General features: G+C 36.2%; 1 protein-coding gene across 2 annotated transcripts in view; it reads left to right on the top strand.

The window, feature by feature from the left end:
- Nucleotides 1–17,668, top strand: part of ATMIN7 (HOPM interactor 7) — a 34,062-nt gene that overhangs the window by 8,117 nt on the left and 8,277 nt on the right. For both annotated transcript variants that reach the window (XM_086449704.1, XM_086449705.1), the window contains 20 exons: nucleotides 104–162; nucleotides 282–351; nucleotides 612–680; nucleotides 1,274–1,396; nucleotides 1,489–1,542; nucleotides 1,643–1,731; nucleotides 1,917–2,013; nucleotides 2,138–2,236; nucleotides 2,452–2,652; nucleotides 3,547–3,657; nucleotides 3,757–3,941; nucleotides 5,133–5,759; nucleotides 5,913–6,330; nucleotides 7,281–7,520; nucleotides 7,658–7,781; nucleotides 7,908–8,056; nucleotides 14,673–15,029; nucleotides 16,167–16,333; nucleotides 16,415–16,716; nucleotides 16,825–17,003. In XM_086449704.1, coding sequence (XP_086305830.1) covers nucleotides 104–162; nucleotides 282–351; nucleotides 612–680; nucleotides 1,274–1,396; nucleotides 1,489–1,542; nucleotides 1,643–1,731; nucleotides 1,917–2,013; nucleotides 2,138–2,236; nucleotides 2,452–2,652; nucleotides 3,547–3,657; nucleotides 3,757–3,941; nucleotides 5,133–5,759; nucleotides 5,913–6,330; nucleotides 7,281–7,520; nucleotides 7,658–7,781; nucleotides 7,908–8,056; nucleotides 14,673–15,029; nucleotides 16,167–16,333; nucleotides 16,415–16,716; nucleotides 16,825–17,003 — 3,720 coding nt within the window. The remainder of the gene's footprint in view (nucleotides 1–103; nucleotides 163–281; nucleotides 352–611; nucleotides 681–1,273; nucleotides 1,397–1,488; nucleotides 1,543–1,642; nucleotides 1,732–1,916; nucleotides 2,014–2,137; nucleotides 2,237–2,451; nucleotides 2,653–3,546; nucleotides 3,658–3,756; nucleotides 3,942–5,132; nucleotides 5,760–5,912; nucleotides 6,331–7,280; nucleotides 7,521–7,657; nucleotides 7,782–7,907; nucleotides 8,057–14,672; nucleotides 15,030–16,166; nucleotides 16,334–16,414; nucleotides 16,717–16,824; nucleotides 17,004–17,668) is intronic.

Here is a 17,668-nt window from a genome sequence, read left to right as displayed (position 1 = left end):
AAAATGCCTGTGGGCCCAAAGTACCATATAACACATGTTTTTCTCTGTGTTTGTACTGATTGTTGGATAATAATATTATTACAATTTTGGTTATATTATTCAGGGTTTGGAAGCTGTTCTTGACAAGGCTGTGCATCTTGAGGATGGCAACAAGATAACACGGTATGGTAAAAGTGCTAATATTTTTAATGGTTTATTGATTTGCTTTTCTGATGTCAGGGTTGAAAACACACTTTTGTTTTTTGTCGATACTTAGTTCTGTAAATCTTCTCACTTTTCAGAGGAATCGATCTTGATAGCATGAGTATTGGGCAACGTGATGCTTTACTATTATTTCGCACCCTTTGCAAGGTTGAGTTTCACAATAATCTGTTTATAATATATCTTTCATACTTCAAAATTTACCTTTTAATCTTCATACGTCATTGGTATCCCAATTATTTTGGTCAGCAACACGAATACCTAGCCATCCAGTTCTCTTTAGAGATCTTTGCTAAAGCATTTGTTTCCTCTTTTGTTACTACCTCAACTCAGATCCTTTTGGCCTCCCCCTTACCCATTTAGAGACTTCCTCCTGCGCAGCTGCACTAAAGAACTCCTTGTATTTGCAGATGGGTATGAAGGAAGAGAATGATGAAGTTACAATCAAGACAAGGCTTTTGTCTCTCGAGCTTTTGCAGGTTAATTCCATGGCAGCATCTGTATTTTCTTGTGCATGCATTTGATACATAGATTTACATGTAATGTTCTGATATCCTCTCCATAGTCAGAAATGATGATTGAAGGGAAACTTTTTGCAAATGGAAATACTTGGGGTACTTTAGACTTTTTTGTGTGTTATGTTTGGGGTTCTGTCATTGAAATTAAAAAGGATAGACTACAGGGAACTGTTTATATTGATATCTCAATATGGAGTTGCTTAACTCACAAAGTTATTATTATAAACATATTCATCTCATGATAACTTTGTAAGAATAAAAAGAAATAATTCCAATCTCTTTTGCTATCTAATTTCATGTGAGATGTGACTATCATTATTCTTTCTTCAAAATCTTACACAATCCACAAGACTTTAAAAAAATTGGAAATATTTGGCAAAAATCCTGCCAAGGGGCTAGGTGATAGCAAATTGCTTATGCACAGAAGCCTAGATCATCAAGTGTATATTGTATGCATTTGACCTCTACAAGGGTTTGGTTCTTGTTGAAATGTTTATTTTTTCATTAATGTGCCATATCAGCTTTCATATGTATTTTTTTAATGTGCTTTTCAGGGTTTATTGGAAGGAGTTAGCCACTCTTTTACAAAGAATTTCCATTTTATTGACTCAGTAAAAGCATATCTGTCATATGCTTTGTTGCGCGCATCTGTTTCTCAATCCCCAATTGTATTTCAGGCAAGTAGTGTGCTATAAAAAATTTCTGCTACCTTTCTTAACCTGGTATTGTAGGGATCTATTTTTTATGGTTGGTATTTTGTTGTCTGCAGTATGCAACTGGAATCTTCACGGTGCTTTTACTGCGGTTCAGGGAAAGTCTTAAAGTATGCATACCTGGATTTGGACCTCTCCCGTATGCTCCGAAATATTTTACAATGAATCTTTTATTGTTTCATGATGCTTCATTTTTAAAAATCTTTTCAGGGTGAAATTGGTGTCTTCTTTCCCCTAATTGTTCTTCGTTCCTTGGATAGTGCTGATAGTCCTCTTAACCAAAGAACAAGTGTTCTCCGGTAGAATATTCTTTCCTGATTGATTGAATATACTGTATGCATCTTACTTTTAATTGGTGTGTTCACTTTGTAAAGAGACAAACAGGAATGTTGATCTTTCTAGGTGGATTTCAATATTTTTAGAATAGTCTTGCACCATGTTTAAACATCCTCCCCTATCATTACTCATCGAGTTTTATTGACAGGATGCTTGAGAAAGTATGCAAGGATCCCCAGATGCTTGTAGACATATTTGTCAACTATGATTGCGATCTTGAGGCACCCAACTTATTTGAGCGTATGGTAGGTAACCTAAAAGATTATTTACTCCATTGTAAGCGGTTAATTGTATGCTTAGATTTCTCATCTTAGATTGTCCACTATACCTTTTTCACAAGCATATTTTATCTATTGCTCTGTCACTAAGGTTACCGCTCTATCAAGAATAGCGCAAGGGACCTTCAATGCAGATCCAAACTCGGTTGCTATATCTCAAACAACATCAACTAAAGGTTCATCACTTCAGGTAATTTAATCTGTTGGTTGTTCTTGATAGCAAATGATTAAATATTGATTCCCTACTGAAGGTGCCACCTCGGTGAGGTGGTGAAGTCTGTGCGTGATACTACCACAGACCTGGGATCAAAACACCACATCCTCACACCTATAAAATGAAGTTGATTCCCTACTAATTTTTCAATTGCTATTTCCTCTTCCATCAAACGTTTATGATCTTTTCAGTGCCTTGTGAGCGTGCTAAAATCATTGGTCGATTGGGAAAAGTCCCGTCGTGACTCTGGAAAGCAGAATGGGGGCACTCAATCCATGGAAGAAGAAGCTTTAGCAGGGGATTCTGTTGAGTCCAGAAGCAGGGAGGATGTACCCAGTAGCTTTGAAAAGGCTAAAGCACATAAATCTACCATGGAAACTGCAATATCTGAGGTAATGGTTGACAGTTTCAATTCACAGATGTACATGCCAGAATAAGGTGTTAAACGAGTAGGATATCTCTTGTAAACATTCTTAATTTTTAATTTGGTCTTTCAAGTTAGGTAGCTTTATAATCCACATACATGTAGAGCCTGTTTGGAAGGCAAAGTTGATGTTGCAACTCCCATAGTTCAACTCCATTTTGTTAATTGGACCATGAATTCCCATGAATTGTATGCCTTGTTGGTCATCTCGACCATTTTCTAATGAAATTTGCTTTTACCGATCAAAATAAAAAATAAAAGATAGAACTCCCAAATTTGGTAGAATCAAAACTCCTACCTTAAAAAGGGCCAGAGTTTCAAATCCACCCCTCCAATTCTACCAGGCAGACAACCATTCAGGCCACTTAGGCCGACTGTGCCCAGAATGACCACTCAGCCTAGACTGACTGTGTTGCCTAGGCCACCCTATGGTGATCAATGCCAGTGTTCTATGTTGGGTGTCCTAATATGGATCCAACTCCAACTCCAATCCATTGGACAACCATACTCCAACTCCCATAACTCTGCTTCCAAACAGGCCCATTGAATGTCAAATAACTGACCCCACAGACCTGATGCTCTGACTTGTCCGTAGAGTTTAATACCTTGGTTTATGATAATATAATGAATGCATTTTGATAAATATAATTGATATAAATAAAAGCTGAAAGCAAATTATTGGAATGAATTATATTTTTCTTTGGTACCATGTGTACGACATTTCTACTTATAAGTAACTGGAGTGTTTTTTATATGTAGTTAGGTGTGATGGTCCCGATACTAAAACTTTGGAATTTGTTAAGTCTTTTTTAAGTGCTTAGACAGTGATGAGAACTTATTATGATTTTTCATTTCTTGTCAGTTCAACAGACGACCAGGGAAGGGAATAGATTATTTGATATCAAATAAGTTGCTAGAAAACACACCGGCTTCAATTGCCCAGTTTCTTAGGAACACTCCCAGTTTGGATAAGGTGGGCTTTTTATTTGTTAGAACTTTAGCCTTTAAAAAAAAAGAAAGAGAGTAGAACATTAGCTTTTGCCTACAAGGATTTAAGGTTTCAATATTGCAGGCTATGATCGGTGATTACTTGGGACAACATGAGGAGTTCCCCCTTGCTGTTATGCATGCTTATGTGGACTCCATGAAATTTTCAGGAGCAAAATTTGATACTGCAATCCGTGAATTTCTGAGAGGATTTCGGCTTCCTGGGGAAGCACAGAAGATAGATCGCATCATGGAAAAGTTTGCTGAGCGGTATGATCTATGTCTTTACCGTTATATAGCACCTGACCCCTCAGTGTGTTTTTTTTTTTATAGGTCCCTCGGTGTTGATGGTCTTGTGTCATTTTTCCTCTTTTTTCCAGAAACATCCTTACTAATTGGTGCACCCTACACAGAAATTTGTTTAGAAAATTTTCAACCGTATGCGTGCTAGCACACATGCCACTTACTGGTGCATATGAATATATGATGTATATGCACGTGTTATTACTATTATTTAAATATGTACATGTATGCTAATAATCAATGCTCGGACTATAGTAAGAGTTTCTTTCATAATCTTTTCTGATTCTCACCAATATATTCTTGGATCCTGGGAATCGTGTTTATTCTGTAGCAATGCATGACATCTGCAATTCTTCTAGTGGTTTAAAGAGAATATATAGTGTGGACATTATTGATGACACCTACCTTCTCTAAACAAAATATCAAGTCAAGGGGCATGCTCTGGAGCTGAAGAACCACTATGCTGAGAGGGGGATAAACAGAACAAGATTTTTTTAAATTAAAACTATTTTATTTATCAGTAAACAATTTCATTAAAGGCAGTCAAGGAGACCGATCAAAGGAATGGAAATACAACGAAAAGAAAACCACACGACCCAAGCAGGCTAAGAAACCAAGATCTTAGAAACACAATTTCATCTCCTTGAAAAGTCTTAATAGACCCTTAAACTCTCTAAAAATCTTACACCAGAAAATAACGAACCCAAAATAGGAATGGCAACATCCTGGAAGGGCAGTCCTTTGTTCTCAAAGTTGCACATGTTATGTTCTTTTTAGAGACCCCAACAAATTGCAAACAGTATAAGACTTATACTCCAAAGAATTCTTTTTGTCTGGTAGAAGTGCCTTCCCAGCCAAGATAGCCCGTGAATAAATCGTCAATGAACTGAGGAAGACAGCCTACATTGCCAAAAAAAAAATGGTGAATGATCAAAAGGTAAATCTAATGATTAGATAGAGTTGATAATCTGATCGAGTTGATTTTTGGCATTCTCCTTGGTGAGACCATTTACTGGTAAAATCCAATACCTACAATATTTTTCATGAATTGATCTTCCTTTTATAGGCAGTAATTACCATTTATATGATACCAAGCCTAGATAACCTTTCTGTTGTTAATTTGTTGACTAAGTCTTGAACATTTTGGATTCCTTGCAGTTATTGTGCTGACAACCCAGGACTTTTTAAGAATGCAGATACTGCATATGTTCTTGCATATGCAGTCATAATGTTGAATACTGATGCACACAATCCTCTGGTGTGGCCTAAGATGTCCAAGTCTGACTTCATACGCATGAACACAAGAAGTGATGCAGAAGAGTGTGCCCCAAGAGAGTTCCTGGAGGATATTTATGATTCTGTTGTTAAGGAGGAGATAAAAATGAAAAACGATGTAACAGCTATTGGTAAAAGCAGCAGACAAAGACCAGAAATGGAAGAGGGAGGCCGTCTTGTTAGTATTCTTAATTTGGCCCTCCCTCGAAGAAAGTCGGCTACGGATACTAAGTCAGAGAGTGATGCTATCATTAAGCAAACTCAAGCTTTTTTCAGAAATCAAGGGGCAAAAAGGGGAATTTTCTATACAGCTCAGCAGATTGAACTTGTAAGGCCCATGGTTGAAGCTGTAGGATGGCCATTGCTTGCTACATTCTCCGTCACCATGGAGGAAGGAGAGAATAAGCCAAGGGTTCTTCTCTGTATGGAGGGATTTAGAGCTGGCATACACATTACTCGTGTGCTCGGAATGGATACCATGCGCTATGCTTTCTTGACATCTCTCGTCAGGTAAAAGTTCCATTTGTCTATAGTTCCTTTTATCCTGCAAACATTTTGAATTATTTCTGTTTGATAAATTAGGCAAGATGTGTCAGACTACCATGCATTCAAAAGTGGTAAACTATTACTTACCTTAACCGTCATGAATTAATTTACTTTCAGATTTACTTTCTTACATGCCCCAAAGGAAATGCGTAGTAAAAATGTGGAGGCATTGCGAACACTACTTGCTCTATGTGATTCAGAGAGAGACTCCCTACAGGACACATGGAATGCTGTCTTGGAATGTGTTTCTCGGCTAGAATTCATCACTTCAACCCCAGCTATTGCTGCAACTGTCATGCAAGGGTCAAATCAAATCTCCAGGGATGGCGTTCTTCAGTCTCTCAGGGAATTGGCAGGGAAACCAGCTGAACAAGTATTTGTGAATAGTGTGAAACTGCCCAGTGATTCGGTTGTGGAGTTCTTCACAGCACTCTGTGGTGTATCCGCTGAAGAACTGAAACAAACGCCTGCTCGTGTTTTCAGCTTACAGAAACTTGTTGAGATCAGCTACTACAATATGGCTCGGATTCGCATGGTAACACCTTGACTAATTGAGTTGTGCGTGTGTGTTCATGTGGTGTGCCTATCCATATGTACCTCAATGAGAACGAATGTGATGTTTATTGTATATCATTTGGTAATGATATATCCTTTATTAGCTGTTTACTTGGTACGCATACCACCACCAATCCTGATAATCCAGTTGATGGGTCATACCTCTAATATGGCATCAACTGGACGATTCAATCATCCTCTGATTGTACTTTTTTGATTCTTGTAGTTCTGATGACTAATTCTTAAGGATTGTTGTCTACTTGTGGATTTTAGACTATTGTCTATTGAAGATTTTATCCATCAACTGGGCTGTCTGGATCAATGTTTTTAAACGTAGTGGCATGAGACAAGTCTCTTCTATGGCCTTATGCATAAAGAATAAGCTTCCTGAGCATGTCTATTCAAATCATCTACATCATCATCCATGCTTTATCCCAAATACTGGGGGTTGGCAACATGAGTTCTATTTTGACATTCATGCCTTTTTTGTGCATACTAAAATAAAAAGAAATAAATAATAGTAAAACTTAGATAAAGTATCTTTAAAAAAGACGTATCTGTTTCATACGTGGAAGGAGAAGTTTTATTCTTATCATCTCCTATCTAGCCAATCAAGATTCTCTAAAATAGTCAAGAGAAAGAAATCGATCAAAATGGTTAAAACTTGTATAGGTTGATTGATATGGGTCCCATTAAATGTTTTGGAAAAATCGAAACAATGGAACGATACACAAATTTAAATCTTGGGGTTAAATATTATTGTTACGTACTTACGTTACATGTAATGATCATCCTAAATGGCCTCTTTTTCTGAAAATCATAATCTCCATTTTGTTCCATGAGGATGGTGGTCAATGTATGAGAATGATCCTCTTAATCCCCCCTACCTTTTTTATTTTTTAATCTTTACAATTTTATGTCGACCTTCAGGTCTGGGCTCGAATATGGTCTGTTCTGGCTAATCATTTCATTTCGGCTGGGAGCCATCATGACGAGAAAATTGCTATGTATGCCATCGACTCATTGAGGCAGCTTGGTATGAAGTATTTGGAGCGTGCAGAGCTCACCAATTTCACGTTCCAGAATGACATTTTGAAACCGTTTGTTGTTCTTATGCGAAATAGTAGAAGTGAATCTATACGGGGCCTAATCGTTGACTGCATTGTGCAAGTATGTGTACATAACTTTTTCTAACCACCTTCTTATATGAAGCTCGATCAACATACCAATTGCAAGCCTTAGAAAAGTCTACTTAAATTCAATTTACTATGACAATTGGAAGTTGATTGATGCTGGTTGAATTTCAGATGATAAAATCGAAGGTTGCAAGCATAAAATCTGGCTGGCGAAGTGTGTTTATGATCTTCACGGCTGCTGCTGATGATGAATTGGAATCCATTGTTGAGAGTGCATTTGAAAATGTAGAGCAGGGTAGGAACCTACTATATTTTCCCTCTCCCTTCTTCCCCTTGTACTCATCAATAGTCACCATATGTTGATTATAATTGTCATTTTCAAGCTCTTGTACATTCTCCTAACGCCAAAAGGCATTTGCAGTTATCTTGGAACATTTTGATCAGGTTGTTGGAGACTGCTTTATGGATTGTGTCAACTGTCTTATTGGATTTGCCAATAATAAAAGCTCTCACCGGATAAGTTTGAAGGCTATTGCTCTCCTGCGTATATGTGAAGATCGCCTTGCAGAGGTTTGTTTTGCATTATAAGTTTAATGTTGTCTATGTCATTTCCTTATTAGAAACCAATGTTTATTTTTCTTGCACTGCTAATTCATTCTCCGTTTCTATTGGTTTTGTTTAGTTGTTGTAAATCTTGTAATTTGTCAAGGGTGACTTTATTTTTCGAGTGGATTAGTTAATAAGCCTTGAATGGATGCTGAAATGTAGATCTGACCGATATTTACTTGTGTTCAAGTGAATGGACATATTTATAAATTTGAAATGCGTGTTAGCAATGACGATTGGCTAGTAATAAGAGTGCTCTAACCTATCTTAAAGGCGTTGCTTACTGGTCCTCCAATTCACTGGTGATTATCAGTTACATGTACAACATGGCATGTACTATTTTTTGTTGCCGATTCTCACATTTAAATAGAACTTACAAGTTACAATAAACAAATAGTTAAGTTTTTACTCACAATAGAAAGCTGAGGATAATTGGCTGTATCACTGCCCAAGTCATCTTGAATGAAATGGTTTGTCCTTTAGAAAAAATTTGAAAGTGGAACTTTGTTGATGTACTTAACATGATCACAGTGTCAACAAGAGTGCGGGATCCCACCGAACACATCTCCAGATCACCAACAAATGTTGACTTATTTCAGGGCCTTATATAATTATTTGTTCATAAGATATGACATTTTTTTAATGATTATTAACCTTCCATGAGTGCTGCTTGTAATGTAGTTTACTCTTCTCTTCTTTGTCGTTCTATACCATAACCATTGAATGTTTAACGTGGAACGCAAATCAAGTCAATGATCAAGGGTTCTAATGATTTTTATTTTTTTTAATTATTTAGGTATTCACTTAATTGGGTTTAGATTTATCGTTCTATTGTTCAGGGACATTTTAGATTAGTTATATATTTTTTTTAGTTTTGAGTTGTTTTAGGGTTTTATTTTTATGTTTTTGGGCATATTTTCATGCCTTATTGGCCTATGGTCTTAGTATAATATTTAGGGGTAGTTTAGTAACTTTAATTTGTCTTATATTTAAGTTTGTTAGGGTTGAAAATTTTGGAGAGAAAGTTACGAAATTTGGTATTTTAGTTTGATTAGGATTCTTGGATTTATTTTCTTTATATAGATTGTATTATGATTTTTTTTTTAAGGAAGAAGATGAATGGAATAAACAAAATTACAGTTATTGTTTGGATGGTGGTGCATTCAACATGGTTGATGCCATGTAAATCATTGGGGTGATTCCAAGGTAAATATAAATTTTGTTTTTCTTTAATCTTCTTATCCTCTTATCTCTTCTCCAATCCATCTTTTCTATATGTTTTTATTTTATTTGTGAGAGATCAAGAAGCCATCAATAACCCTTTAATTCTTTCAAGAAATCAATCCATAAACTGTGTTTTATTTATTTATCAAGAAATCTTGAATTCTTGATTATTGAAACCTACAAATCGTAATCCTTTCCCCTTTCCTTTAACTCTTATCCAACCCCGAAATGTAGTAATTTACAAAACTTTGCATTTTACATCTCAATAGCCAATTGGAATTTTGGAAATCCTTTTTCTCCCAAATCCTTAACCTAATTCCAAATTTCAAATCCCAAATCAGATACCCTAATCACCCCTTTTTTCTTCTTCTTCTCCCATGATCTATCGTCCTTCATCATATTTTGTATTAGAACTAAACCTGAAATAGTTAAAGATGATATTGGAAGTCAAAACTAGATTAATTTTACCTTTCGGGAAGTCATTCGAGGTATTGTGTAGTGATTATTATGAATAGGACCCAATTTCAAACAATTTCGCTGAGAAGATCTTACAAAATACCAAAGCTAAGAGATTTTGTAGATATTATGATGAAGATTTTGTTGTTCAATTTTGTCTAGGAAAGTTCATCAATAGTTTTGAGTGTAAGGTGGTTACTTTAAAGGTATGTCATATCGTGCTGGGACGCGGTTGGACATCACGTGAATGGGTTACTTTTGATGCGGAACAGGGTATTCTACGTGTTGCTTCATACAAACGATATCTGCTCAAGATATCATCGTGAAAGTCAATACCTACGGTACCACCAGTCCAAGAGCATGTTGCAAAAAAGACAGATCGAACATCAGTTTTAGAAGATGGTGTGTTTACTGTTTACAGCTCTAGAATCAACGCAGGAACTAGATCATGAAGTGGAAAATACGTCAAAAAAGCCTAAGATATTTTGGAGACAGTATCTACAGTTTTTGTTCATGATGCCGCTATTCCATCACTACCTCAAACCGACTTAATCATCTCAGACGGGTACAATGAAGACTTTACCGAGATAGATCGCAATTTGAAGTTAATGTTTCAACACCACATCGAGACATGAGGACAAATCTTTGCCAAAAGGGATGAACCACAAATTGTCATGATCATTTTCAAGCACTTTAAAATTCGAGGATGAGGTTTCTCCAACCAAAGGAGAATAATGCGGAATACAAATCAAGTCAATAGTAAAAAATGTAGGTTTCTTATAAATAAATCACAAGAGTTAGGGTTAAGTAAACTAGAGATTAGAAAGGGCAAAAAAGAAGAGAAATATGGGAGAAGAGGTGAAATCTTGGGTCATTCTCATCCCATGATTTCACTTAAAACATTAACCTTTATTAATATTAAGTGAACTGCACAAAATACCCTGGCAATCAGTTTTACATAATAATATAAAAAAGAAGCATATATGCGTACACTCCCCTTTAAGTTGGTGCATGTATATCTATCATGCCCAACTTGGACAACAAAAAAACCAATTTAGCCTTGTTAACTCCTCTTGGAAGAATATTCGCCAATTGATCAAAAGACTAAATGTAGGGAATGCAAATCTATCTGGCATGGTGTTTTTCGCGAATAAAATGACGATCCACCTCAATGTGTTTAGTGCGATTATGTTGGACAAGGTTGTGAGAAATACTGATGGCGGTCTTGTTGTCACAAAAAAGTTGCATAGGACTAGGCACAAAAAGACTTAGCTCAGATAGGATAGATTGCAAGGACAAGGCGACACATACCCCATGAGTCATAGCTCGATATTCAACTTCAACACTAGAGTGGGACACTATAATTGCTTCTTATTACGCCAAGTCACATGATTACCCCTAACAAAAGTACAATAGCCAAAAGTGGAACGACTATCTATAGGGGATCCAGCCCAATCAACATCAGTGAATATCTCAACTCGTGTGTGACCATGATGAGCAAATAATAGACCACATCCAGGTGAGGACTTCAAGTATTGAAGTATTTGGTATGCAACATCAAGATGGGGAGTCCGAGGAGCATGCATAAATTGACCGATCATACTTACAACATATGAGATATCAAGACGAGTGAGTGGTAAATAAATAAGCTTCCCCACCAAGCACTGATATTGTCCAACATCTACTACTAACTCCCCGACTATGTCGCAAAGATGATGATTAGGCTCAATTGGGGTTTCAACAGGCTTTGCTCCAAGCTTTCTTATTTGGGTGAGCAAATCTAACACATTTTTTCCGACTTATTAAGATATAGTGTAGCAGAAACATAGGATTTAGAGTCAATGGACTCAAGTTGAACCAATAGGTTCAAAAGGGTGAATCAATGGATTCAAAACTCTAGAAAACTAGAAGATAAATTTGTTCTAAGCATAAAATTGTATTTGATTGATAATTATCAATTTTCCGGATTTGGAGCTCTTTATATAGATACCTCCATCATAACAACTTAGAATCCTGGGTCATTTTCATCCTATGATTTCACTTAAATATCAATTTCTATTAATATTTAGTGAATTGCCCAAAATACCTTGGTAGTCACTTTTACATAATAATATAAAAAAGAGGCATATATGTGTGCAAAGGGCTCCGATGAAAAAGTAGTTATTATTTAGGTTTTCACTTAATTAGGTTTAGATTTATCGTTCGAGATTATTTTAGATTAGTTATTTTTTTAGTTTTGAGTTGTTTTAGGGTTTTATTTTTATGTTTTTTGGGCTTATTTTCATGTTTTATTGGCCCATGGTCTTAGTATAATATTTATGGGCAATTTAGTAACCTTAGTTCGTCTCTTATTTAAGTTTATTAGGGTTGAAAAATTAGTAGAGAGAAAGTTACAAAATTAGATTATATATTTGGTTGTTTAGTTTGATTAGGATTCTTGGATTTATTTTCTTTACATAGATTGTGTTGAGTGTTTTGTTATCCGCCTCCACTCTCTAGTGTCATATGCTCACGTATCATGCCCCAGATCGACCCGTGACCCTCTTCTATTCATAGTTGTGCCTTTCCCATTAAATCGATTTTTTGGGGTAAATGGTTGTCAACATGGTATCAGAGCGTTAAGTTCGCATTGGTCATTGTTCGAGTCTCTTTGAAGGAATTTTTCACCCTTATGGGTGATGGGGAGTGTTGAGTGTTGTGATATCCGCCTTCACTCTCGGGTATCACATTCTCACGTATCGTGCACTAGTTCGACCTGTGACCCTCTTATATTCATACTTGCACATTCCCCATCAGATCGGTCTTTTGGGGTAAATGGTTGTCAATAGATTGTACTAAGAACATTTTTAAGAAAGAGGATGAATGAAATAAACATAATTACGGTTATTGTTTGGATGTTGGTGCATTCAACGTGGTTGATGCCATGGAAATCATTGGGGTAATTCCAAGGTAAATAACTTGGAATAAACTTTATTTCGTTTATATATAGATTGTATTAAGATTTTTTTTAATGAAGAGAATAAATGGAATAAACAAAATTATAGTTACTGTTTGGATGTTGGTGAGTTAAACGTGGTTGATGCCATGGAAATCATTGAGGTGATTCTAAGGTAAATATCATTTTTTTTCTTTCTTTAATCTTCTTCTTATCCTCTATCTCTTCTCCAATCCGTCTTTTCTACATTTTTTTTTTGTTTATTTGTGAGAGATCAAGAAATCATCAAGAATCCATCACGAACCCTTTAATCCTTTCAAGAAACTAATCTATAAACTATGTTTTCTTGATTTTTGATTTTTAGAATTCTTGATTCTTGAAACCTACAAACCTACAAACTTTAGTCTTTTTCCCTTTCCTTTAACCCTTATCCAACCCCAACTAAAATATAGTATTTTACAAAACTTTGCATTTTACATCTCAATAGCTAATTGGGATTTTGGAAATCCTTAACCCAATCCCAAATCCCAAATCAGATCCCCTAATCACCTTTTTCTTCTTCTTCCCCTACCGTCCCACATCAATATTACCTCATGTGACCTCAAAAATCAAGTTTAGAGTTAGTATAGGAACACAATTTCATTTCCAAGAAGGTTGCAATTACTTGTGCTTCTGGTGTTGGAGGGAATCATTCAATCATTCATAGCCATAGTTGATCCATTATGCGCATCATTGCTGACCTATGTTGCAATATTCGGACACAGTGGCCCTGCTTAGTCACCACCATCATCATTGTCAAAGCTTTATCCCTTAAAAAATTGGGGTTTTCTGAATGAATCCTATCCCTTCACCCAGTTCTGCGAAAAGCCATATCATCTATTGATTCATGTTTGTTCATACTGTTCTCACTATCTCAATCTGCATCCTTGTTGGTCTTTGTCTCGTTCTTTTAGAACCTTCAACTTGCATGTTCCTTAGAGGTTTTTTTTTTCTTTTTGGAACTGAGGCATCAGGCACACGTTCCTTAGAGTTGCGCTATTATTGATCTTTATTTCACATGACCTAACTTCTCAATCGACTTTCCCTTAATTTTTCACCTATTGGGAGTTTGAGACCATTCCTACATTTTGAGGAATGCATTTTTCTGAGTTATTCTACCCGTTCTTCTCAGCATCCTCATCTCTGTTGTGATTGAAAATCAATGCAAAACTAAAATTTGTGGGTTTTGGGGACTTGGTTGCTCCTTTGCACACGTAAACTTTTCAGATTAAAATTTCATTGCGAATGAATGATTTCGTGGCATTCAGAGGTTTGCACCAATTTGCAAGTATAATAAGAAGAGCCTACATGTCTTTGATGATCAGGATTTTTATAGAAGTACCTATTCTCCTAAAGAGCTCTTTTTTTTTCCAGTGTTACTCTGCATTGAATGCTTGCTGTGTTGATACTTACTCGTACACTCCTGAGCATGGCACAACAGTTTTGGACATGTACAAAAAAATGATATCAAAATAAGTCCAATTCCAACACAATAAAATGAGATTCCTTTTGTGAAAATCCATGTAAAGTATCGTGTGAAGTATGGAATCTCATAAGTGAAAATGTTAAGAATCCTCAAAACTATGTTGAATAGTTTACATTAGCTGTTAACGTACATAGTAGAACTTCTAATCTTTTCGTGATGTAAGTTTTGCTATCTGCTTTCTTAGATTTCCCAGTAGTTTTGTTTCATTAATACATGCTTACATCTTCTAAAGTAGGTTTTGGTTTTTATTCATCCGATATTTATTTCTAATATTTTTGTTCAGTCATATTGCCATGTTCAAATTTTCAGAAGTTGATGTGCCTAACACCTGTCAAGTGTCGACACCTTGACTTCTTGGCACCCATGTCACATGTCTAGGTGACACTACTTTTTTGGTGCTTGGAATGAGAGATTTGATAAAGACTGTTCTCTTTTACCAGGGCCTTATACCAGGTGGTGCTCTGAAACCCATCGATGTAAATGCGGATCTGACTTTTGATGTGACTGAGCACTATTGGTTTCCAATGCTTGCGGGCTTATCTGACCTGACATCAGATCCTAGAGCAGAGGTCAGAAATTGTGCCCTTGAGGTGCTTTTCGATTTGTTGAATGAGAGAGGTCGCAAATTCTCGTCAGCATTTTGGGAGAGCATTTTTCACCGTGTCCTTTTCCCCATTTTTGATCATGTGAGACATGCTGGAAGGGAGAACTTGGTTTCTTCTGGTGATGAATGGCTTCGTGAAACAAGTATTCACTCACTTCAGTTGTTGTGCAACCTTTTTAATACTTTCTACAAGGTACACACAACTTGAATTTGGTTCATGGACCTTTATCTCTTCTGAACTAAGTGCAAGTGTCTTTGATAGAATAAATTTTACCTTGATTGTTTTTAATGTTATGTATGTGAATACTGGCTTTTTATAATTGAATGGAGGAACAAGATTTGCTCAGCTGATCCCAAATTTTTGGGATAAAGCTTTGACGGCAACGATGATGATAATGATGTTATGCATTAAAATTGAGCTTATCTTGGGATTGGTTGAGCTTATCTAAAGGAATTCTCCTTTTAGATAATTTCGTTTTCCTTTTTCTCTTTCTTCTGTTTATGTATTGTTTGGGGGTTTTCCTTTTATCTTAATGAATTCATATTCACTTCTGAAAGACTGGGGACTTTGTTCAAGATAGAGTTGAACGGTGGAATAGGATCCATGTTGTTTCCTCGATATTTGGGATCTGTGTTGACCTGGTCCATCGGTTGGCTTGGTTTGAATTCGGGTTCATGGTTCACCACTCTAGAACGAACCCGGTTAGTAGGGGGAGGCAGAGACAATTCGTTTCTTGGTTCACTTAAGTTCGCTAGTTCAGCTTGCTCATGCACATATAATTCAAGCATGCAAGTTACACGTACAACTATAATGTTAAAAATTCTTAGAGTTAAACAGAAACAAATACATATAATGGTCCAAATTCTAAATATAAACAATGATAAAAATAAAAATAGAGCTAAAATGTGCATATATCCAAAAAAGTAACAGATCTAAAAACCATCCCTTATCAAGTTCAAATGTCATACTAATTAAACTAAATCAACAAGCTTTCATGTTCCAGTAGCATGCAGAAATGTTAATGTTTATTGAGATTCAAAGAACAAATGTTTGAAGATGTATTTCCTAATAAACTATTTATTTCACCCTGAAAGATGAGAAGTTATGGCAACTACCAGGTGGCTGGATTGTTCATCATGATCTCTATGCAGTCCGCAACACTAGATGTAATTTTAATTATCAAGTTCCGAACATCAATGAATCCCACCCCACCCCACCCATGCATATGCATGTGTATAGTTCTAGGTTCTAACATTTAATATTTTTCGAACTGTCTCAGATGTATTAATTGTGTTTACAACTTCATTCTTTTTTGCTTATTATGTGCAGGAGGTTTGCTTTATGCTGCCACCTCTGCTTGGTTTGCTACTGGATTGTGCCAAAAAGACTGATCAAGCTGTGGTTTCAATCTCTCTTGGTGCTTTGGTGCATCTCATAGAAGTTGGAGGCCACCAATTCAGTGAAAACGACTGGGATACCCTACTTAAAAGCATTAGGTAAAGTATTGCTTCTTACTTGATTATGTGCTGTATCCTTCCAAGTTTTTATTTGTGTCTTCTTCATTTTTTTATTGTCAGGGATGCTTCATACACAACTCAACCTGTTGAGCTCCTCAACTCTTTGGGTTTTGATAGCTCAAAGAGCCAGTCGTTGCTAACCAGAGATACAGAGATTAATACGAGTGACAGTCCTTCCCTAAGGTCTGTTGACAATGGGAAAGTGGACAATCATCAGTTTGGTAGCAGTGAGAATGGGAAAATCTTTGGTTGGGCATCTCCCCGTGTTGGTGTTGACAGCCCTAGAAAGAATCCCAGTGCATCTATCTTGCAGGATGATTATCAAGACATCAAGCCACATCCAAATTTGGAGGAATCTGAAGGTTTGTGATTCATAAGTATATTTTTGAGCTGAATATGGATGCTTAATCTAAGTTCTAAACTTTAATGCATTTATTCAAGGTAAGCCTCTAAATAGAACCTTTTTGTAGGCCTTTCATCACCATCCGGAAGATCTCAAAAACCTGCTGGAGCTCAAGATTTCCAACGGAGTCAAACATTAGGTCAAAGGATAATGGGTAATATGATGGACAACCTTTTACTCAGAAATCTTACCTCTAAATCAAGAAGCCGTCCTTCAGATGCTTTGGTACCATCTTCTCCCGTCAAGGTATTGGAATAGTGGACATCAAATAACTTTTGGCCTGTTAACATTTAAATGAAGCTGATAATTTTCTCACTATAATGGAGTCAAACTCTGAATCTAATTGGCATCCCAGTTCTATGTATTTTTTCTCTTTTATCTAACCAACTGGTTTGTTTTCTATTCATTAGCATTTTATGTTGCAATTTATTCATTGGACCAAGAAAGTTATATCACAAATATGTTTCCTTGTGGGAAAGCTATTGATTGGGTTCTTCTCCCCTGGTTATCTGGTATTCTGGAAGCCAAAATCTGAATTACCCTCAATGGGTTAAGGAGAAAGATTTTACCATCATTATCAGTTTAGATATCTGGAGGTGGAGAATGATATTTGAGATGGATTTATACAAGTGGTCTTTGTTGTAAGAGACTGATAATTCTCTAAATTTTAGATACATAACAATTAGTATCAGAGTGGTTTCCTAAGCTAAAGGTTGTGGGTTCGAGGGAGGCCAAATCCTATGATTAGAGAAGTACATGGAGTTCAGGTGAAGATTTGAAGACGGCAAAGACTTGAAGAATTTTTATAAATTTCAACCTTAAGGACAAGGTTGTTTTTCAAGAAGGGTAGAATTATACGTACCTAAATATATGAGGATGGGAGAAATCTATTTTTAGTATATTTGAGGTAT

This window comes from Akebia trifoliata, chromosome 8, assembly GCF_017979445.1.
Source record: "Akebia trifoliata isolate Shusen 1 chromosome 8, ASM1797944v1, whole genome shotgun sequence".
Lineage (NCBI taxonomy): Eukaryota > Viridiplantae > Streptophyta > Magnoliopsida > Ranunculales > Lardizabalaceae > Akebia > Akebia trifoliata.
The sequence above is the reverse complement of the archived record's forward strand: the minus strand, read 5'-3'. Positions and strand labels throughout refer to the sequence as shown.